At 38.4% G+C, this 23,746-nt stretch overlaps 2 protein-coding genes across 5 annotated transcripts in view; one reads left to right on the top strand and one right to left on the bottom strand.

Moving 5' to 3' along the window:
- FBXL3 (F-box and leucine rich repeat protein 3) overlaps positions 1–22,644 on the top strand; it is a 30,621-nt gene extending 7,977 nt beyond the window's left edge. For 2 of the 3 annotated variants that reach the window (XM_028497957.2, XM_024123124.2), the window contains 2 exons: positions 3,388–3,559; positions 9,811–11,468. In XM_028497957.2, coding sequence (XP_028353758.1) covers positions 3,388–3,559; positions 9,811–10,454 — 816 coding nt within the window. In that variant the 3' untranslated portion in view covers positions 10,455–11,468. Of the gene's footprint in view, positions 1–3,387; positions 3,560–9,810; positions 11,469–13,125; positions 13,180–22,148 lie in introns of those variants that run through there. The other variant, XM_028497958.2, reaches the window with a different exon arrangement.
- CLN5 (CLN5 intracellular trafficking protein) lies at positions 13,248–23,223 on the bottom strand. 2 transcript variants are annotated; one of them, XM_024123125.2, is made up of 4 exons: positions 23,030–23,223; positions 19,645–19,810; positions 18,870–19,095; positions 13,248–16,603 (listed from the first exon to the last, which is right to left on the bottom strand). In XM_024123125.2, exons 1-4 carry the CDS (start codon positions 23,194–23,196, stop codon positions 16,092–16,094), a joined length of 1,071 nt encoding a protein of 356 aa, XP_023978893.1. In that variant the 5' UTR covers positions 23,197–23,223; the 3' UTR covers positions 13,248–16,091. The 2 variants fall into 2 exon arrangements, with proteins under 2 accessions (XP_023978893.1, XP_028353761.1); XM_028497960.2 differs by having other exon boundaries at positions 13,248–14,704.
- Between the last annotated feature and the right edge of the window lie 523 nt (positions 23,224–23,746).

Genomic DNA, 23,746 nt, shown 5'->3' with positions numbered 1-23,746 from the left:
AAGTGGTATATAAAATGGAAAACCAGTTACTATGTAGAATGTTAAGTGTTATGATTTTTTTTTAGAGCACTTTTCTTTTTTTTTAAACTTTGTGTTTCTTTATGGGTAATGTTAAAGAGTGAGTGAATTTGCAGAGGATTCTGTAGGAAGCACTGAAAGAGACTAAGTAAAACTGAGAAATAAGCATATTAGAAAAAAAGAGACATACAGATGCTCCCTTTTGGACTTTCAGAGCAGATTGGTGAGATTATAATCAAAGAAAAGTAGACAGTGCCAGTATTAAGAGCAGGTAGAGCTCGCTTAGAAAATCTTCTGATAAGTGTGTAAAGATTTGTTCTTGAGCAGAGTTAGTATAAGTACAGCTTAGATTAATTTACAGACTTTATTTAAAGAAAACTTTTTTTTGGTGAAATTTATATTTATATAAATTTTATATTCATATATATGTTCTAACATGATCCTGCATGTAATTCGAGATAGTTTCTTTCTCTAATAACTATTCTCTTAAAATAGAAAAATAAGAAGTGTGCATTTTTAGAAAGGCAACTGATAAAATCCCTGTGTATGTTAGCTCATGTTCAGTTAGGTTAGTATCCAGCAGTAATCTGTAAGATTTTATCAGAATATGCCACAAACTAAATTATAGACACCCCTTTAAACACCTAATCGTTTAATTTACTAGGATGATTCAGGAAGAAATATTCCTCCTTTTATTGCACTTCACTTTATTGCAGCACTTCACAAATAATGCATTTTTTACAAATTGAAGGTTTGTGGCGTGTCAGGCAAGTCACTTGGCACCATTTTTCCAACAGCATTTGCTCACTTCATGTCTCTGTGTCACATATTGGTAATTCTTGCAATATTTCAGACTTTTTCATTATTGTTTTACTTGTTATGGTGATCTGTGATCAGTGATCTTTGACGTTACTATTGCAAAAAGATGACAACTTGCTGAAGCCTCAGGTGATGATTAGCATATTTTAGCAGTAAAGTATTTTTTAATGTATATACATTGTATTTTAAAATATAATGCTATTGGGCTTCCCTGGTGGCGCAGTGGTTGAGAGCCCGCCTGCCGATGCAGGGGACACGGGTTCGTGCCCCCGTCCGGGAAGATCCCACATGCCGCGGAGCGGCTGGGCCCGCGAGCCATGGCCGCTGAGCCTGCGCGTCCGGAGCCTGTGCTCCGCAACGGGAGAGGCCACAACAGTGAGAGGCCCGCGTACCACACACAAACACAAAAAACAAAAACAAATAAAAGATAATGCTATTGCATACTTAATAGACTACAGTGTAGTGTAAACATTACTTTTATATGAACTGGGAAACTAGAAAACTTGTGTGACTAGCTTTATTGTAACAGTCGCTTTATTGTGGTAGTCTGGAACCAGTTCCTGCACTATCTCCGAGGTACGTCTGTGTTACTAAATTGAATTTATATTATAACCCAGGCTGTTCAATGGAATATCAGTAACAAATGTATCACCAGTTGATTTCAAAGTCTTAATTGATTTTTTAAAAGGTTCATTAAATATGTACATTTGAGATAATTTGTTTTCCTCATGTGTAACATAAGAGAAATCATCAAGAGTCTGTTCATGTCAACATTTTAAGGTTCTAAGTATAGGAGTTCAGTCACTGTGGTTCTCAAACTTAATATGCATAAAAATCATCTGAGGAACTTCTAAATTTTGGGTATCCTTCTTCCAAATTTCCTTTTCCTAAGAGCAGTCCAGGTGGTTCTGATTAAGATGGTTCATGGCCCTCTAAGAAGCACTGAGTTATGTGGTATAGTAGTGCCTTGTTCAAGCTTCATATGGGAAATGAAATATTTTGAATTGATTTTTCTGTGTACATATTGTAGTTAAAAAACAAGTACACATACAGTATGTAAAAGATACCATAGTAAAAGGTATATTGAACATAATTTCCTTCTTTTTTTTATTACTCAGGATGATCATTATGCATATCTAGTACTAGTATTATACTTATATGCAGTCATTTTGGTTTTGGGAACTATGGGTGCATCTGGGACTCTTCCTTCCTTATTAAATGGGCCTAGGATGTTTATGCTGCTTTTCTTTCTTTTCCTATTATGGCTTTCATAGAATATTGAAAGCCTATATTGCTATATCTTGGAACTCCTGGGAGAACTGAAGAGAACCTGAAAGAACTGTATTTGACCAGAGCTAACTCTGAGGGAAATGGGAAAAAGAAGGCAGTGATGGAGTCATGCATATACTAATACAGATATAGTTGAATTTGATATGGAAATATTAGGAGAAAGATGTTAACATTTAAGTTGTTAAACAGATACTTAATCAAAATTTAGTTATTTAATCACAGTAGGAAAAAAGTAATTTAGGGAATGTGACCAAGAAGATAATGTTTCATTGTACTTTCTTGGCTACTAGCCTGCCCTGCCCTCATCCCTCCCTTTCACTGCTGTAGTGAGTCCATTGGTTATGGCTTATTAGCTCTGATCCAGAGTCCCATACTTTGTGCTTTAATTCCTGTTTCCTACAATGGTTTCTTTAGGTCAGATTCTGTGTCCAACAGAATATTATATATATATATAGATAATTGTAGATAATTCAGCATATTTAAAGGAGTTTTTTTTTTTTTTTTTTTTAATATTTATTTATTTGGCTGCTCCAGCCCTTAGCTGCGGCACACAGGATCTTTAGTTGCGGCATGCAAACTCTTAGTTGTGGCATGTGGGATCTAGTTCCCTGACCCGGGATCAAACCTGGGCCCCCTGCATTGGGAGCCCAGAGTCTTAGCCACTGGACCACCAGGGAAGTCCCTAAAGGAGTTTTAAGTTTGGAATTTTATTTAGTTATGATTTTTATTATTTTAGAATCAAATTTTGTATGAGCTTCCATATTCCAAATAAGTCTTTCATAGCTTCTAAGTTGATTGACTGTTGTTTTAAGTTTTGATGATTTTGCTAATAGTTATTAACTATTTTAGTGGTCATTACTATCACCAAAAAAGAATGCAGTTCAGTGTTATAATACACTGGAGTAGGATTTCCAGATAAGGTGATGTGAAGTGTCTGAGAGGTATTCTCATTCTGGGTTCCAGAGTTCCTCTTTTTACTTACCAGTGACTGTTGTGATTCAGAGACACCCATCCTGAGGTTTGAAACCTTTTCCCCCCACGTAAAAAGGTCACCTTTTTACGTGACCTTTTTATGTGGGGGGATGGTGGGAAGTCACCTCTCTTTTTTTACCATATTCCCACAACAGAGTGAGGGGCTGCTACCCCAAAACAGTTGTGAAATATATTAGGGTTCAGTTGAACTATGTGTGTATTATATGAAAACCCCTCAATTCTCATTTGTAAAAATTGAAACAGTGTTTTAATTCTTTTGTTTTTCAGTCTCACTTTATCTCTGCACTGACGGTTGTGTTTGTAAACTCCAAATCCTTGTCCTCCCTTAAGATAGATGACACCCCAGTAGATGATCCATCCCTCAAAGTACTAGTGGCCAACAACAGTGATACACTCAAGTTGCTAAAAATGAGCAGCTGTCCTCACGTCTCTCCAGCAGGTATGTGTGGCTTTTGCCAGGTAATATTTTAGTAAAATGTATTGATGTGTTTATCAAATTAAGGGGAATTATGATCATTAACCTTGAGGGTGAGTTCATATGATTATTTCCTCTCTATTGCATAAAACTATTTTTATTGTTATAATACAATAGCATAAATTCTGTAGCATTCCTAGTGTAGACACTTACTTTCAACTTATTTTCTAATCTTTTTATTTGGCAATTTGTGTCCAACCTGTGCTAGAAAATGGATAAATTTAAAAAATGAAAGGACACTGCGAGGTCAGCCTGAGATGGCCCTTTAGGTAAAGTAGAATTTTCTCTAATCGTGGTTGAGCTAACAGGGTAGGTTTTGAGTCAGAGAAATCTCACAGTTGCTTTTTGTCTCACTATGTGGAGGGAGAGGAGTTGTGCTGAAGTTATCGCCTTATATTTTGCAAAATAGTCCTTTTCCTAAGTTGAGTTTTAGAGCTGAGTGCATCAAATGGAGGAGTAGCATTATTAAAGCTCTTCCCAGCTTTTCTTGTATAGACTAAGCATTACTAGATTATTCACTTTGAGAGCATTTAAATTCTAAATGGTTTGTATTATAAGGCAGTTATAAACCTACACTTTGTGTTAGTCTGATGCTTCATTCCTGACTCACCCTCCAACTGTTGACATCTCTCCCAACCATTTGGCTGTGTTACTTTGGACAACCTGTTTTGATCTCTTTACAGAACACCTCCCACCTTCTTGCCATAACTAAAGCCTGGCCTTCCCCCAAGAAAATGATTCCCTCTTCGATGGAGATTACTTTCTATCCTCCCATGTCTCCCACATGGAGGGTCTGGTGATGGGAATGGTGAGGTCTATTGCAGTGTTTGCCTATCTTTTTCTGCCGCTTCTAGATTATCATTGAAGGTGATAATCTAAATAAAACAGAAGTTAAGAAGATTGGGCATTGGCAGCTCCTTATGTGACCGTGGTCACATTTTACTGTCTACTGTATATAGGTTCCTATGAGAGTACGGTCCATACTTCATAGTGTACAAAGATCTTTGTATCCTGACCCCCACCTCTCTCTTTAATCTTGTTTGCTTTTTACTCATGTGTAGCTTTTATTTGAGCCCTATGTAACAACAGTTCTTTGTATGTGTGTGTGGCCAGTACACTGTACCTTGGAGAATGCCTCTAAAAAAATATTTTTTCACTTCTTCACCTGGCTAACTCCAGTCCAGCCTACAAAATTTAGTTCAGCTGTTCCAGTTTATTCCTCCTCCCGTCTGGTTTAGAAGCCCCACTTGCTGCTTCCATAGCACTCTCAACATAGCTTGTAGCACTAACCACACTGTACGAGAACCTTTGGCTCTCTGGTTTCTCTGTGAAACTAACCTCATTATTCTCTTTATCCTGGTACATCTCATGCTCATTTATTTTTATTAAATATACATATCAAGGCTCATAATATAGTATAAGCTTGTTTGGTCTTATTGAGCTTTAATGGCATTTGGATTAGTTGTTGGGAAGGGAAGAGAAAGAGCACCTGTAATACTTTTTAATTTAAGAGTATAAACACAGGATTTAATTTAAAATTTAACACTTGTGTATTTTTTTTTTCTATCCATATTTTGTATATTTAGATAGTTTCTTTTTCTAAGTTGTAATTAAGGGCAATTTTCTATGCCTTTTTCTTCACTGAACAGTTTTTCAGTTCAATTTTTATCAAAAAATTTTTCCCATTTCATATAGTCCTTATAATTGTCTATTACTGGACCTCTAAGCACCATTTGACACTAGTGACTTGATTTTCCTCCTTCCTCTCTGATTGTTCCTACTGTGTTTCCTTTGCTAGTTTCTCTTTTCATTCCTTAAATTTTGGTGTTTCACTGCGTTCTGTACTGGGCCCTTTATTGTTTTATTCTGTAAACTCGGGGCTGTGTCTGTCATCTTCATCAGTGGCTTCAGTTATGTTCTGTATGTTAACACCTCCTACTTTTAGTGTTTCTGGAACTCCAGAGCTATGTGTTGAGCTGCTGACGGCCTAGTGCCTCTAGAATGTCTCACTGGTATGTCAGATTAATGAACTTCCTTTTCCCCCTATTGAAATCTCTTGCTTCTCCCTTTTTACTGTCTCAGTGAATGGTACTGCTCGTTTGGTTGTCAGGGACCGAACAGATACCCTTGATTTCTTCTACCCTTACTTTCTACATCCCTTTAGTCACTGAGGTCTAGTGATTCCATCACTGATACATGCTTTGAATCTCTATGCTATTTACTGAATGTTTGTGTTGTTCTCCTCCACCCCTCACCCACTGCCCCAGTTCATATGTTGAAGCCCTACTCCCCAGTGTTTGAAAGTGGGTTGGGAGGTATTTAGGTCATAAGGGAGAAATCCTCATAAATGGGATTAGTGCCCTTCTAAGAAGGGATAGGAAAGATGATCTGATCTCTCTTTCTGCCATGTGAAGACACAGCAAGAAGCCCGAAAGAGTTCTGGCCCTCACCAGAACCCAACCTTGCTGGCATCCGATCTTGGACTTCCGGCCTCCAGAACTGTGAGAAATAAATGTTTATTGTTTAAGCCACCCAGTCTGTGGTATTCTGTTAAGCAGCTGAAACTAATACACTCTACCTTTCTTCATGTCCACTCTAATCTAGCCCTGTAATCTTTGTGAGTACCCTCTTAACTGATTTCCTAACTTGCAGCCTGCTCTTCTCTAATTTGATTTCCATGGTGGAGCCAGAGTAATCTTTCTAACATATAAATCTGATTTTTTTCCCTCCAGTTTCCTTCAAAACTTCTCACTATACTTTAGGTAAGATCCAAACTCCTTACTGAGGCTGATAAGGTCCCATATGATCTGGTCCTTGCCTGTCTATTGGATTTCGGCCTTTAAGATACTCTCTTACTTACATACTGTATGTTGAGCTCCCTTCATTTATTACAGTGCTTGTGTTTTCCTCCATGTCTGAGTATTCACACAGAAATGCTATTCTCTTTCCTTCTCTACTCGCCTTTTGCCTTAGCTTGATCCTTCTGAATTCTGTAGGTCTGTGTTAGTTCTGGAAATTCTTCCCTGATTTCCCTGCTGTGACTCCCAGAGCATTCTTGTTTAATTATCTGCTGGCTTCTGTTAGGATAAGGATGTCTTGTTTCTGTTGACTCTTTACCGTCCTAGCACCAGTTGTTAACATATAAGACACTCATTAATTATCAGCTGAACTAATGAACATTTAGCTACTTAGTTTTCTGTCTTGTTGATAGGCCAACATTTGCCTCATAGTTCTTTTACAGTTGAACACTTAACTTGTTTCTGCTATTTGCTGTGACTTAAAAAAATGAACTCTTTTAGTATATAGTTTGCTTCTGTTAATTTCTTCTTTTGGACAAATTATTAAGAAGTGGAAGAGCTAGGTCAAAGGGTTTAGATTTTTTTAATGCTTCTTGCTGTGTTTTTTTCCAACATGAGTTGTATGAGTTTATACACCACCACCAATGGATTTCTGTACCAGTTTTGTAACAGCTTTTTTGAGATATAATTCATATATCATACAGTTTACAATGTATTGACTTTTATTGTATTGACAGAGTAGTGCATCCATCACTACAGTGAATTTTAGAACACTTTTACTATCCCCAAAAGGTCCCATGTACCTCTTAGCTGTCACCCCCCAAAACCCTCATTCCATCCAGCCCTACACAATCACTAATCTACTTTCTGTCTCTGTAGATGTACCTATTTTGGACATTTCAGGTAAATGGAACCATATGTGGTCCTTTGTGACTGGCTTCTTTCACTTAGTGTGATGTTTTGAAGGTTCATCCATGTTGTAGCATGTATCGGTATTTCTTTTCCTCTTATTGCCAAATAATATTCCATTTATGGATAAGACCACATTTTTCTGTTGATCAGTTGATGGATATTTGGGTTGTTTCTACCTTTTGACTATTATGAATAATGCTATGAAAATGTATATGCAAGTTTTTGTGTGGACACTTTAATTTCTCTTGGGTGTATAACAAGGATTAGAATTGCTGAATCATACAGTAACTCTGTTTAACCATTTGAGGAACTGCTAGACTGTTTTCCCAAGCAGCTGCATCATTTTACATTTCCACTAGCAGTGTTCGAGGGCTCCAACTTTTTCACATCCTCATCAACACTTATTTGTCTTTTTGATTATAGCCATCCTAGTGAATGTAAACTGGTATCTTGTTGTGGTTTTGATTTGTATTTTCTTGATAACTCAAATGTCTTTTCATATGCTTATTGATCACTTGTATATCTTCCTTGGAGAGATGTCTGTTCAGATCCTTTGCCTATGTTTTAATTAGGTTACTTGTCTTTGTATTATTGAGTTGTAATAGTTTACCAGTTTTATCTTTGTCACTATTTTGTGTTAAGTATTTAAGCACTTGTAACTGTGTGTTTTCTATTGCTGCATAACCAACAGCTACAAATTTAGCAGCTTTAACCATCACCCATTTATTAGCATCCCAGTTCTTAAGGTCAGAGCTAGAGGCATGGCTCAGCAGGCTTCTCTGTTTAGCTAGAGAAGCTGTGAATCTGCCTTCCTCTTCTGCAACCAGCCAGAGAAAACTGCTTATAGGGCTCACGTGATTAGATTAGGATCTCCTGGCTAATCTTACTTTAAAGCTAACTGTGCTGTCTATAGCATAACAAAAATCATGGGAGTGATCATCTTATCACATTCACAGGTTCTGGAGGTTAAGGCATGGAACCTTGAGGACAACTTTTAGAATTATGCCTGCCACAACTGTTTTAGTAGTTATTAAATGATACCTCAAAGTTTCTTTTATTTGCGTCTTTGGTTACCATTTCCCATGTGTTTATTTTTGTTTTATATCAGGCTTTATGAGATTGCGAAGAACAGAGATGTGTCCAGGTTACCTTGGGTGATCAGGGTTTATTTCAAAGTATATCCATACCTTGTGGAGAACAGAAATTTTGCAGTGGCTGAATAGTGAAGCACAGATGTCTTTTACTCCCTCTTCTGGTGACTCTCTTACACTGGTGATTCAGTTTATCACATCATTGATTCTGTTGCCTATATTCTCCTCCCACAGCTGTATAAAGCTTTGGCTTATTGGTGACCTCCGCCTTGTTACTTAGGCAGTAGGTGAACACATGCACTTAAGAGTCACTCAGTCTGTGTTTGAATTCCAGCTTTGCTATCTTTAGCTAGCTGACTCAACTTCAAACTAAAAAAGACACTTACTTTTCTAGATTTTTTTGGAGTATTTGTGGGGTAGCATATCTAGAACCTAACATATCATACTTGTACAATAAATAGTAGATAACATGTTGTCTGTTTTGTTGTTCCTATCCTTGTTTCTAAACACAGAAAAGAAATGGTTTGAGTGGGTCATTTATCAAGTAGTATCAGGGTGTGTCTCTTTGGGGCAGAGTTCTTACACTAGACCACTTTGGAGATCAGATACTGACTTTTGGTAAAACCTGCTCCTGCGCTAGGGGTTTTGGGCAGTTTTGAAGCATAGTGCCCGAAGTATAAGGAACCATATAAGGAATTGCTTTCTGAGAATGTTAGAGCTTTAAAAGTCATAATGTGTATTTCCATTAATGTGAATTGAGCAGAGTTATCTTTTGATTCATCTATCTAGTTGATATCTCGGTATATTTTTCTTAGAAATTTGACAAGCTTGTTACATTATTATTAGCAGTTAAACTCTTTGCTCATTTGATGGAAGTCTTTTTTTTTTTTAATTTTTCAAATGTCTTATTTAGTTACATAAATCACATTTTATCTGGTTTTACCTTATTTTTTCCATTAAGATTAGATTTTGAATTTCAAAACAATGTCTTTTAGCCCCTGTCACAATGATCATGTGATTTTTCTTGCTTAACCTATAAACTTAGTGTTAGTCATCAGTTTTTTAAAAAATATGACACTGTGCATTACTGGGTTAAGTCTTAATTAGTCATGGTATATTTTTAAATGATAGTGAATAATTTATGATTTTTCTGAGTTGGTAAGTGAGCTTCATTTCTTTTAAGGTATCAGATTTAGAATTGGTCTCATTTTCTTACGGACAGAATTGGTAATAGATTTTTAAATGTGTGTGACTTCCTGCTGGTTCAGTCAGTACAACTAGATTTTAAATTGTATAGCTCTGTGGTAAGTGAAACGTGGTAAAATTTTATTGTAGGCCATGTACTTGATCAAATTCTTGGAGATGGTGGACTTGTAGAAAACTGTATAAATAGTTGGGTCTTCTTTCTTCCAAGGCGTCCTTTGTGTGGCGGATCGGTGTCATGGCTTACGTGAACTGGCCCTGAATTACCACTTGCTAAGCGATGAGTTGCTGCTTGCTCTATCTTCTGAAAAACACGTTCGATTAGAACATTTGCGCATTGACGTGGTCAGTGAGAATCCTGGACAGACACACTTCCATGCTATTCAGAAGAGCAGCTGGGATGCTTTCATCAGACATTCACCCAAAGTGAACTTAGTCATGTATTTTTTTTTATATGAAGAGGAATTTGATCCGTTCTTTCGGTATGAAATACCTGCCACCCATCTTTACTTTGGGAGATCAGTAAGCAAAGATGTGCTTGGCCGTGTGGGAATGACATGTCCTAGACTAGTTGAGCTAGTAGTGTGTGCTAATGGATTACGGCCACTTGATGAAGAGTTAATTCGCATTGCAGAACGTTGCAAAAATCTGTCGGCTATTGGACTAGGGGAATGCGAAGTCTCATGCAGTGCCTTTGTTGAGTTTGTGAAGATGTGTGGTGGCCGCCTGTCTCAATTATCCATTATGGAAGAAGTGTTAATTCCTGACCAAAAGTATAGTTTGGAGCAGATTCACTGGGAAGTGTCTAAGCATCTTGGTAGAGTGTGGTTTCCAGACATGATGCCCACTTGGTAAAGACCAGATGACATAGGGCATGATGAATAATAGCACCTTAATTTTAAGCATATTGTATTATAATAAAAGTTTATCTCCTGTAGGTCTGATATAATTCTACTCTTTTGTGGCACAGAAATTTGATATCTTCATTGAGTATATAAAGATTGTTTTTTGGAAGACTCATGGACCAGTTTTGGTCAGAAAACTTCATCTATTTCTTTAGCCTAATAGCAGTTAAATCTCAAAAAATTAAAAAAGTGATTCAGATCTGAAAGTAATAACCAGTAATAAAGATTAAACATTTTACAATCTGAAGGAAACGAAACATATATATTGTAATATCTAATAAGTGAGTACTAATAGGTTTTCCAAAACGTTATGTTCTCTATGCATTTTTTTAAAATGTAAACTTGACATTTTAGGGTCTTCAGTTATACATACACCTGTTATAAGGTGTTTAATATAGCTCAGGAAAGTGAGCATTTTGTGAGAAAAATGTAGGATATATTGTATCTAATGAAAAAGTTTGGTTGAATGTTCTAAAATGTTACAAAGCTGTTTAAAGAAGTATATACAATTGGAACGCTTAAAAAAACTGATAAATGTCTCACACTGGTTATTGTAGAAAGATAATAAGTAGACCCAAGATCAAATTAAAAGAAAATGAGTGGAAAAAAAGGGAGGCAGTGTTTAGCTTTGTATAAACTTTTAGGATTGCTCTATAATCTGCTAAACTATATAAATTGTTTTCTGTGATACATTACTATGTATGTGGCCCTTGGGGCATCATATGTAAAGTAAGGAATGCTTTTACTAGTTCTTGGGTTTATCTTTGTTTAAACTAGTTTTGAAGTATTACACAATAATTGAAATGAGAAGTTTATCTATTTTAAAAAGCCAAATTGAAATAATTAAAGGTAGAACTTTAAAATGTTTATAAATTGTTTCCATGAAAGAATATTAGTCTCCAGTGAATTTTAGTGATGGCTTATTTCTACATTTTGGAATTATATAGTTATGTAAGTAGAATTTTCAAAAATCATAAAAGCACCAATGTACAGTTCAGCATAAACAGTAAATTTAAAAGAGCATATATATAAGTTCATAATCATATTTTTGAGTAAATATTGCTCAGTGGACTGGAAAATTTTAATAGAAAAATGTCTGCAGTTTTGTGATAGTTAATTTGGTTAAACTGATATATTATTTAAGTTAGGCAGCATTTTTATTACTTTCATATGAATAAAGGTAATCCATACATTGTAGAAACTGTAAAAATATTAAGTTTGGGGCTATATTTAGTTTTTTTTAGCTATTATATAAACTTGATTCTGAGCACTAGTGCTAGTAGATATTACCCTCCTAAGGGAAATTAGAAGTGATGTACCCCCAGTGGGATATATTAGTGCCTGAAACTTAGAAAGCATCTTGGTAGATATGGAAGCTAACAGTCTTACGGATCTAATCTATTTTTAAAATAGATTACCTTCCTAAGAATCAAGTAAAAAGGTGATTTTTCTGCATAATTTATGCTTTCAGCAGTGATGGTATTCTGAGCACATATAAATGAGAAGAAAAAAGGCTGGTCCAGACATGGAAATCAAAAGCAATTCTTGTAATATTCCTCCCTCTTACTAAACAGTGAAAAACTTTGTACAAGAAATACCTGGTGTTAGTGGATGAAGCTTTTTTCTTTGAACAACTTTGGAAAATGGATTTGACAGTATGTAATCAGTTCTACTAACCAAAGCTTTATTTGGAAATTTACTTTCTGTACAAATTTAATTATATAATGCTTGAAAAACTTCAAGTCACTTCTTAAGCAAAATGCATAGCACTTGTTTATACTGTAAAGTATATGTTAAATGCTTTTATCAATTTTAGAATAAAGATAGTTACTAATGCTGTTGTATTATTTTTTTAAAACTACCCTAACAAATGTACTTACTTGATTTTAAAACAAGTTAAACTTACAGGTTTTAGTTTCAAATCCATATCTGATGGATATAATGTTGAATATTAAATATGGTAGAGTGGCTTTTTTTAAGATACAAGATTAGGCATTTAGAATAAGAATTTTAAAAACAGATTGTTTAGATAGAATTCTTAGTCAGGATCCTTGAAACCAGCTAGCATTTTTAGAGAGAAACACCTTTATATAAATCCATACAATAGTTTTTAAACTATTGAAATTATTTTCATCTACAGCTTCCATAATATAACTTCAGTTTACCTTGGTAATCTTAATCTGGGCTATTTTATTAACAATATTATCAGTAAAAAGGCATGACTAAAGATTAAGTCAATTTACTGCAATCAAAGGAGAATTTTTTATATTTATGGAAAAGCTTAGAAGGGAAGGGTTGGTATGAAGAAGGCTCAGGCCTGAACTAGGTACGTCCTTTAATAAGCTGTAAAGTAAGCTCTACCCCATACACAGCTGGGCACAATCTTTGCACAGATTACAGCTCAGTTTATCTGTGGGGCTGGTTTTTAAATGTTACCAAGCAGCCAGAAAAATTTTACCTACTTGCTGATACCCAACTTTCCTTTAAGAAAAAGGACATATCATATGATATATAAAAAAGAACACAAAGCCTTTTACTCCAAAGTGAATTAAGAGCTTATCCTTAGAATAATCAGTCCAGTAAAAGAATATATGATTAACGTGCTATCTTGTTTTAAACAGGGGAGAGAAAATGTAGAAGGTTTAAGGAGCAGGATGCTATTTGGACAATAAAGGGTAAATATGAGGAAGATGCTGGAAACAAACTTTGGCCAACTCATTTGCTGTGAGGGGAAAAGCGTGTGTGGGGTTTGGGAACGTTGCTGTTTCTGTAACATACCAACAATTTCTTTAAAAAAAAAAAAAGTCGTCTTCTTAAAGGAAATACAGTCCTAGAGAATTCGTTAAGTGCCACCAGAGCAGATTATAAAACCGGATGAGACTTCCTAAGATTTTTTATTTTTATTTATTTATTTTTCTGATTTCTAATAAGGAGCCAGTATTGATTGAGGGTTCCAAATATTTAGTTTAAGAGTTATTTTCACCTTTTGCCTATTTTCCTGTACCTACAAATGATGACACACTGTGGGTATACTTACCTAATATGGAGCTAGAATTAATAACTTACGAATAAGATTATTCTAAAACCCTAATATAGACTTCAACTAATGGTTTCTCGTAGAGGAAATTTTATACAACTTAACGAGAAAAACAGAAATCACATTTAAGTTAGTTACATAGAAGTTCAAAGGACAGCAAAATTTAATTGGCAAATTCCTGCCTGGCTTGTGTTTTGGTTTTCCAACTACCATTATAAAAGCTTTTTCCTGAATCATCTCTGCTTCAAAGCCCTACTTCAACTTGTAAGTATAGTTGATAGGTTTGATAAATTCTTAAGAAGTACTTACTTATATGAATGCTACACGCTCTGTTACAGTATCATGAGTCTGTATGTCAAATTCTCAGTAGAATTTCTTCACTTATCAGTAGTCTCAGGAACAGTGGAAAATCATGAATGCTTTTTAATGTAACTAGTAGATTCTTGCTTTAATATTCAAGTTCCGTGTACGGATGTCCCCATTTGTCTTTGCCGTGGAACCAAGTTCTGTGACTTACAGTTAATACAAACTTGGCATAGGAGTTTCTGCTTGTTACCCCAATGCAGTTCTGGAAATCCAAAACACTTTTTCCAGAGCAATTTTCCTGAAAATCCGTAGAGGTTGACATTGCCCTATTTTAGCCACTAGATGGTGCTAGTGCAAAGATCCAAGTTTTCTTGTGACATATTCTGAAGACAACTAGCAGGTTAAAGAGGCTAAAGTAATCAGGAATGTTTGGCGCTATTAACATGAGTAGACAAGGCTAAACCGTAGGCAGTGAAAGCCAGTTCTCCCTGTGCTCGAGGGTGAGACATCCTCTGTGCAGCAGGCATCATCATAATGGTGCAGTGCTTTGTACGCTGTGCTGAAGGGCTGGGTTTTTATTTTTAGACTGCGTTTTAGTGCCTATAGTTTTGAAGAAGACAATAATAAATTCCTAGACAAATGAAATAAAAGCAAAGTACAAGCCCCCGTTTTTGTTTTTTTTTTTAATTAGATTCAACAGAAACAAAATTAGTCCAACAAGTTGCTTTAAGAGAACCTCCTCAGAGACCAGAACATATGGTGTTAGTAACTTATGGTCCAGGCACTGATCTGAGGACCACACTTTGAGCAGCGCTGAAAAACTTGCTGGATGGTGCATCCCATTCAGTCAGCAGAACCTGGTTCAAAATGAGGCTCCATTACCACTAGTTGGGTAGCTGTGGAAAGGTCACGTAACCTTTCTAAGTCTCAGTTTACTCATTTGAGTCACGTAAAGAGTACCTACGCTTAGGCTTTTTATGAGAACTCAATGTACTAACCTCTTAGGAAGCACTCAAATGTGGGCAGAAACTGAATAGAATTGGTACATTTTACACATTAAATACAGACTGTTTTCTCTGATCTCTGCCTCATCATTTTCCTGACTGGTAGGTATTTTTTCCATGAATAGAAACAAGGTGTTCAGTTATCAGACACTTAAAGGACCTTGAAACCTTGTTTGATGGCCCCAATGGAAGCACGGCTACTTGGAGATCCTTGACAAAAACCTGCCCTCTCTCTGGGAAGTGTACCTTCTTCCACTGCTGGCAGCTTTAGTGGGCGGCGGAGGGACTGTGTGAAGCAGTGAAGGGGTTAGTTAGAGGGTGCCTGTTCACCCAGATGTACCTGCAGTCAGATACTTCCGTGTTCCGTATGTGTGAAGAACCGCAGAAGCACTATGCTGCCAGCTCAAAGTCTAGGTGATTGATTATTACAAAACCAGGAAAGGTTGGCGTGTAAACCACATTAGGCAAGATCAATGATGGCAGTTTGTTCTTTGATTAATCATTAGAGTTACCACTTATTGTGACCTTACTAGGCCAAACTATACATGGCTTCAATCTTTACAACAATCATGACAGATGAATCGTTTTCGAGATAAGGAAACTAAGGTTTGGAAATGATAAGTTGCTTAAATCACAAAATGCCAGTTACTGGCTAGTTCTAAAATGCTAGCCAGAAACGTGTGCTCTTTATCACTGATTATTTTACCACATCTGGAAGCATGACCACTCCAGCTCTGGTGTCCAAATTACTCTTTAAGGTTAAGTGAATAGAACAAAATCAAACTACTAGGACTGGCTCTAGAAGTTACAAAGGCTGTAAAAAGTCAGTCAAAACTACCAGAAAGTACCTAAATGAGAAAGTGTAACTACCATATCTGCAAAAAGTAGCTCCCACCATGACAATGTCACTGACAGTATTTTTAAAGTTTTGGCACACCATATCCACAATTTCACATTCTGAGTCCAAAGATCCTGTATATCTGATGATATAATTCTCCATATTAACAAAGCCTTGGAGATTGAAATCAAGATCACCTAATGGGTTCACTTTGGCCAACACAATAAGAGTTTTCAGCTTCTTTCCAAAAAAATTCCCGAGATATTATTATGCAGCAATTCTGCCCATGTGTATTTTACCTTTCTGTCCCAAGGAAAAAAGGCCTAAGAAATCCACACATGTAAAACCACTCCCTGAAAAACTGATATGCTAGTAGAAAAAAAAAGCAGTAGAATTAAGGTTTTATAAACCAGAGAGTGTTCTGTTTCTGTTAGGTAAAGGGATTTCTTCATATGTTATTTTAAGAAAAGGGAATTTCATAGGTAAAAACCAATATTCAAAATTATAAAACAAATAGAACTGTCTGTGTATAATCATGGCATCAAAAATTTGCAAGAGACTCAAAAGAAACTCTTTAGTTGACAAATGTGGTTTGAAAGGGTAATAAAATCGTTTTATGGCTAAAGCAAGAGTCTTGTTTCCTGTTGGCCCAAAAACAGATGTTTCATTTCCCAAGTAAGTAGGTTCTCCACTGTAAAGAAATATTCTTGTATAGTTGGTTTCTATCTTCTTAAAGTCTGCTCCAAGTTCAGCCAACTTCTTATATGTCCTTAATACAAATTTGGAACAGTCGTAGGATTCAAACCATGTCTCTGCTCCTTTTTCTGGGCTGGCTTGGACAGTCCATGTCTCATAATAAATCCCTGTTTCATTGTCCTGTTTTACCCACTTTGCCATTTTGTTAAATATGTCTCCTAGTTAAAAACAAACAAACACACACAAAAAACAAAAAACAACACTATGTGAACATCAAAGCTAATCATGTTAGTTTTAAGTAAAATGCTCTAACTAGATCAAGGCCATGACTACATGATTAAACAACAGTTTTTGAATTTCCAAACCTGCATCTCACAAAAGGAATCCAAGCTCAGCCAATTTCTGTTCCATTTTTCAAGGCACAAGGTATTTCTGAACTAAACATTAGATATAATAGGTGTATAAAGAGGAGTCTTACAAATTCTATAATCAAGCTACAGTCAAAAGCTAAATTATACATGTGCCAAAGCCCTCCTTCTCTACTCAACAAATCTTGGATTCAGAGGCAAAAGAGAAAAAAGAAGCAAGGGAAAAATTGTGGAAGAGGAAAAAGTGAATGAGGCAAAGACAGTGTAAGAAGAACTGAGGAGGGTGAAACACGAAGCTTTTCTGTGCAAAGCAAGGTATGAATGGCTGCCTGAGGAACAGTTACTTGAGAAGGAAGCACCGTGCCCCATTCACCCTGAACATCTGGTATCTCCCTTTGCTCCCTGTACTTGTGGCTACTGCTTACAACCTTTCTACCCACTACACAAATTCTTCCAGTGAATCAACTAAACTGGAAATGTTTTTGACCAAGTTCATGGATTATACAGACTCCAGGATGGCTAACACTCTCTCTTACCACCTTGTACCAGACCAGAGGAATCTCTCCAAATGTTAACAAAATACTCTGCATGGTTGCAACCACATCTGGGCCTAAAACAGCATGGCCCCAACATTTCACTTTGTCACTGTGTGTGAATCTTTCTTAGGTTACTCCAACTTGAGTCCATAAAATCAATATTTCAAGCCCTACAGAATGAACAGAGTGGCTGCTTTTATCAATTTTATGGTATTAAAATGGTGACATAATATAAATCCTGTTTTCTTAGAGCTGGGGATACTGTTCTTCGTGTTCTTCAACTTTGAAAAGCCACTGCTTGTAATGAAGAGATAAGAATGCTTCAAAACCCTATTCTGTAATGTGAAAAAAGGTCAACGAACAGGATTAATCACAAGGCAGATGGATAACTTAAAAGATTTAAGTACCAGCATATTGCAAACTCTTCTACAGAAAACAGTGATCACTTGTTCATACGATCATACTTTGATGTCAGAAGGAAGATTTTGCAGATAATGAGGTAGGTGGAAATGGAGAAAGGAGAGATGTGAACTGGCCTGGAATGAAAGAAGGATAGCTATTGACCACACTGAGCATTGCTAAAAGAGAAATGGACTTTTATATTGCTGGATGGTTTGGGGCACATCAATTAGAAAATAGGAAGAAAGATAGAAAACAGCATGATATATAGTTAAAAGATTCCCAGATTACATTTAAAAGACACCAATTCTGCAAATCAAAACCACAATGAGATATTACCTCACACCTGTCAGAATGGCCGTCATCAAAAAGACACCAAATAACAAGTGTTGGTGAGGGTGTGGAGAAAAGGGAACTCTCGTGCACTATTGATGGGAATGTAAATTGGTGTGGCCACTATGGAGAACAGTATGGAGGTTCCTCAAAAAATTAAACATAGAACTACCACAGGATCCAGCAATTCCACTCCTGGGCATTTATCCAAAGGAAGAGAAAACACTAACTTGAAAAGATATAAGCATCCCTAAGTTTACTGCAGCATTATTTACAATAGCCAAGACATGGAAATAACCGGTTTCCATCAAGGGATGAATGAATAAGGAAGATGTGGCATGTACATACAATGGAATATTATTCAGCCATAAAAAAGAATGAAATGTTGCCATTTGTGACAACATGGATGGACCTAGAGGATATTATGTTTAGTAAGTCAGACAGAGAAAGGCAAATTACCATATGATTTCATATGGTATGTAGAATCTAAAAAATAAAACAAATGAACAAATGAAACAAAACAGAAACAGACCCACAGATACAGAGAACAAACTGGTGGTCACCTCTAAAATAGAGATTTACCACTATTATTTTATTTAGAAAGTCCAATTTAATTGTACAGCTTTATATCATTTATTTTTATTATGAAAACAGAAAAGATAATCTGTAAATAAGGTGAAGTTTTGCATGAGTAATAGTTTGGATCAAAGGTTAGTGATTCCAGAAGTGTATTTTATAAGTTGACCTCTGAAGAGCAGACCATTACTGAGAGGCCTCAATGAAAGTAATTTCTGTCATTTTTGGATATTGATGCAATCACCAAATGCTGCCATATTTTTGAAACTTACCTGATATGGTTGCGACTAGAACTAACGTCCCATTTTCCTTCCAGTGAATATCATCAATTCCTTCAAAAAAGCACGCAGCTCCTTGATTACACCAGAAAGGGGCATTGATTTCAGGTCGGAGATGGGGAAATGTGCAGTTTCCAAGCTGGAAAAGTTCATACCATTCCATTGTGTAGTTCTTTTCAGCTAAAGTACTCCTGAATCCAATGGCATCATGCATAATTTTCTGTGTAAAGATCATACATGTATCAAAGCATCTGTGAAGTAACCACTGGTTCAGAAGCCAGATGGGAGAAAGTGTGATACCACAACTGCATATAGAGTAGACCAGTTATTCCCCTTCCCTGTTGCTATTCTCACGTCGAGAAGCCTCCATGCCCCAGACTCAAGAAGGAAGTCTGTGTACGTCTCAGGTGATGAGAGGCTCAAATGGTGAGCTAACCTAGGAAAAGTGTGCACAATAGGAACTGGACGTGAAGAAGTGATTCCCACCTGCCTGCCCCTTGCTCGGAGCCTCCTCCTTGCTTTCTTTCCAGGATCTGGGTACAGGAATTGCGTTTGGATTCATAATATTAAAATGGATTAAAGCAATTGCATTGATTATTGTCAGGATCATAAAACCTGATTTTTTTTTTTGGACTACTTACTTAAAATTCGCTAAGAGGAACACCAATAAACATAATCTAAAACTAGTGACTGAATAGAGATTATTCCCTCAAATCCACTTAATCAAATCACTTAATTAACCAGCTATAAGATCAAGATGCAGCCTTACCAAGTGTCCCAGGAGGTCTCCATATTTAAATTCCCACACTGGGGCTTGTAATCGAAAGACTTCAATGACATCATCATCCTTCATCACTGGGATAGGGGAGCCAGTGGGACAGAAAGTGTATTTAGCTTGACAGTAAGGATCTGGTTCCGGACGGAAGGAAAAGCGTCTAACAAAGAAAAAAAAATCATCAACTTAGATTCTAATAGGAATTTGGTTCTTGCACATCATAGAATCCAGATTTTAATTTCGCTGTTAATCACATTTTTAGAAAAAACACCCAAAGCTCAGCCATAGTGTATAAATATACATTTTATATGTTATCCTGTGAACAAACTCCAATGATGTCTTTAATAGCAAATGATACATTAAAAGCACTGATAATTGCATGCTTCCTGGTTCCCTGCTCCCATTGTGAGAATTCTGAAGACAGGGACCACATGTGAAAATGTTTATAGCTCCACATCTTATTTAGTAGACAGATATTTACTGAATAAAGGAATAGCTTTCAAATGATATTGAACTTCCCAAACAATCCATATGTTAAGATTAATTCAAAGATAATCATAATTAAATAGAACATATTTTCTATTTTCTTAAGGATTAGCCGACATCCCCTTCAACCAATATTATTGAGGATCTACGACTATACTAGAAAGGAGGGAAACAAAAGCTAAAATGCTGTTCCTCCCCTCAAGGAGCTCTGGGTGAGGGCTGGTAAGACATTAAACAAGTGAGGAAGTGCAGCATGGTGAGTGCTTACAAAGAAATACACAAAGTCCTGAGGGTGCAAAAGAGGGAGAAATCATTTTTACCTGCTGCGGGATGGCTGGGGGTAAGCAGGCAAAGGAAGAGATGAAGGCCTGGCCTAGGTTTTTAAAATACTTTAGAAAGTCAGTACGGAAAAGGAAACAAAAGACTAAATACTCTAAGACAAGCATGACACGCTGGAAGAGTCTCAAGTGGGTAAGGAAGACTGGAGTTCAGGCTTCAAGGCAGCAGCGGTGAGAGGAGAGGGAGGCAGGGACTGTCACTTCGCCCTAATTCAGGTGCACCTCGGAGACAGCGTGGGTCGCTTCCAGACCACCACAACACGTCGGATGACGCTGTAAAGGGAAGGGAGTCACCCGAGCTTTTTAGTTTCCCAGCGCATATAAAAGTTATGTTTACATCATACCGTGGTCTATTCAGCGTGCAATAGTATTATGTCTTAAAAAACCCAACATATTGTATGTACCTCAATTTAAAAATACTTTACTGCTAAAAAATGCTAACTACCATCTGACCACACAAGGTTGCCACAAATCTTCAGCTGGTAAAAAATGCGGTATCTGAGAAGTGCAATAAAACGAGTGATATGTCTGGACAATGTGAAGGGCACCCTCTAGAGTGCCACAGCTGGGGACGGCTGAGCCCGGGAGGGAGATCGATTAAAGGATCTGAAGTAGCAGATGTGATATAACTGAATTTGCTCTAAATAAGCCTCACTTTATGAATTAGAAAAGGGCGGGCAGAAAGGCCAAATTAAGCCTGAGAGGTCAGTGAGGAGGTCACGGCAATAATACAACAAGAGAGGAAGCAGCCTGAGAAGGCCATGGCAGTAGGACTGGGGAGGAGGGACTGGGGTGATTCAGATCAGCAGACACTCACTACACACCTTCCACTGGAGAGAAAGATGAAAGAGAGAAAGCAGCTGCCTCTATTTATCCTCTAAGAATCCTAGATTCCCTCAGGTTCTAGCCCAATCTATTGTTTTACAATCCTAACACATCAACAAAAATGTCTATTCTAATTTAAAGAGTTAAAATCTTGATTTAGGGAGTTCCCTGGGGGTCTAGTGGTTAGGATTCGGTGCTTGCACTGCCTTGGCCTGGGTTCAATCCCTGGTCAGGGAACTAAGATCCCGCAAGCCCCGCGGTACAGTCAAAAAAAAAAAAAAAAAAAATTTATTTAGACAAAAATATTGACCACCCCTTCTAAAAGTTTACGAGTCTTGGATATACTTAACTGTTTTATAGGTGCTTACCTGGTTTAAGCAAATGGGCAACTACATATAGGTTTCACTTACCCACAGCAAAATCTATTTTAGGTCAAAGGTAATTTCAAAAGTATGATTTAAGTATGAACTTAATAAAGTTAAAATTTTATGATGGGGATTAGATGAAGGCATGTACTTAACACTTCAAAATTTAAAGAAACATAAGAAGTCATAGTCAATATCTTGTCCTTAAATCAAGTAATTTTGGATTTCCAATCTCTTCCTTGTTTTATTGAATATGAAATTTTTACTTCTTTTGAACATTTTATTAACACTTTCAAGAAAACCAGCTTCAAACTCAAATTTCTCTTTTCATGTATATCAAGCAAAACAAGGAAGTACTGCGAGCCGTTTAGTGAGCACAACACACCAATACTGTATTCAGGTTTGAAAATAGCTGGCTAGCATTTACTAGATTTAATCCCCCCAACAAACATGAAGTAACTACTGTTCCTACTTTTTGACTCAGGACATGTGGACACTGAGATACCGAGCAACTTTCCCAAGATCACACAGCTAGTGATCGTGAAGCCTGACTTGATCCGCAGTGGTCGGAGCCCAGAACTCACTCGCGACCCCTGGGTTATCCCGTCTCCCAACTCACTATTTCGTCATCCAAAATAGTTGTGCATTTTCAAAAGCTGCTGGCCCTTCCCCTGCCTGATGTTGACACCACCTTTTCTTTCTTTTTCTCTGCTTAACCATCTCTGACAATTAGGCCATGTAAATACTCTTCCAGTTCAAAGCCTCAAATATGCTTCGCATATCTGCAGTCTCCGCGTCCTCAGCTTATGACCAGCGTCTACCTCCAGGCTGAAGACAGTGGACAAACGAGGTCGCCAACCGAGGGGGCGAGCGGATTCCCGGGTCGCCGGACTTCTAGTGCTAAAAACGGGAAGTCCCAGGCAAGCCCAGGCAAGCTGGGTAAACTGGACACTGGACGTGCAAATGTTATACACTCAAGATAATTAATGACAGGGCATGACACTGTAATAAGTGCGATATTAAAGGTCTCCCCAAACTATTCAAAGTGTCAGCGACTTGTATCCGACAGTGACGCGACGAAATAACATTACTCCCTTTGCATCCACGATTCGGGGCAGCCCTAAGTCTAGGTCACCTCGTAACTGGCTCAAGGGTCCCGGGAGGAGGTGACCCCAGGGCGGCGCGCAGCAAACAGCCGCGACTCAACAGCTCTCTACTTCATTCAACGCCGCGCCCTCAGGATCGCCGAGCGCCGCCCCCGCACAACTGCGCGACCGGGACACAATCCCCCCCGCCCCCCCGCCTTTGCCCCGCGAACCTCGGCCGCGCGCGAGAGCGCCCGCCCCGCCGCGCCCGCGCACTCACTTGTAGGGCACCGGCCACTGGCGCCGGGAGGGGCCGCTCGCCGCCGCCGCTGCCGCCAGCCAGACCAGCGCGGAGGCCCAGCGCCAAGGCGCGCAGACCGGAGCCGCATCCGCGCCCGGGCCCCGCCACCCCCAGGCCCCCGGACCAGTTCTCCCCGCCTGCGCCATGAGGCGGTTCCCGCTGCTTGCGGCCCCACCCGCGCCCCGCGACCGCGGAGGGTCGGCGAGCCGAGCATGCGCAGAGCCACGCCCTCAAGCGAACCCGGGGCCCGGGCGACCGTCCGCCGGCGGCTCCGCCCCCTTCCCGGCGCGCCCGGCCGGGCGACTCGATCCCCCTCGGCTCCCGACGCCCCTCGGAGCACCAAGGGGCGAGGCGCAGGGTTTCCGCGCGGCCCCGTCTCCTCTCCTGCCCGGTGCCCCGAGCGCGGGCGGCTTCTGCACTTGGCCGACCCGGAAGGCGCTTTGGTGCAGCTCCCCCGAGCAGCCCAAACAGGCCGTGGGCCTTCTTTTTCTGTGGCTCTTAATGCCGAGTTCTTTTGGCCTCACGTCTCAGTTTAAAGGTCACCGCTTCTTTGGAGCTTCTGCTGACCTCCCCCCAACCACAGTCACCACAAGCAAACAAACAGAAAGTCCAGCTTTGGTCTCTTTTGGATTCTCTAGCACCGAACTTACCTCATCCCTCAGGGCCCAGCCTAGGAGACAACAGACATTTGAGTGA

Source organism: Physeter macrocephalus, chromosome 13 (genome assembly GCF_002837175.3).
Source record: "Physeter macrocephalus isolate SW-GA chromosome 13, ASM283717v5, whole genome shotgun sequence".
Lineage (NCBI taxonomy): Eukaryota > Metazoa > Chordata > Mammalia > Artiodactyla > Physeteridae > Physeter > Physeter macrocephalus.
Note: the sequence above shows the minus strand (reverse complement) of the source record. Positions and strands in the feature narration are given on the sequence as shown.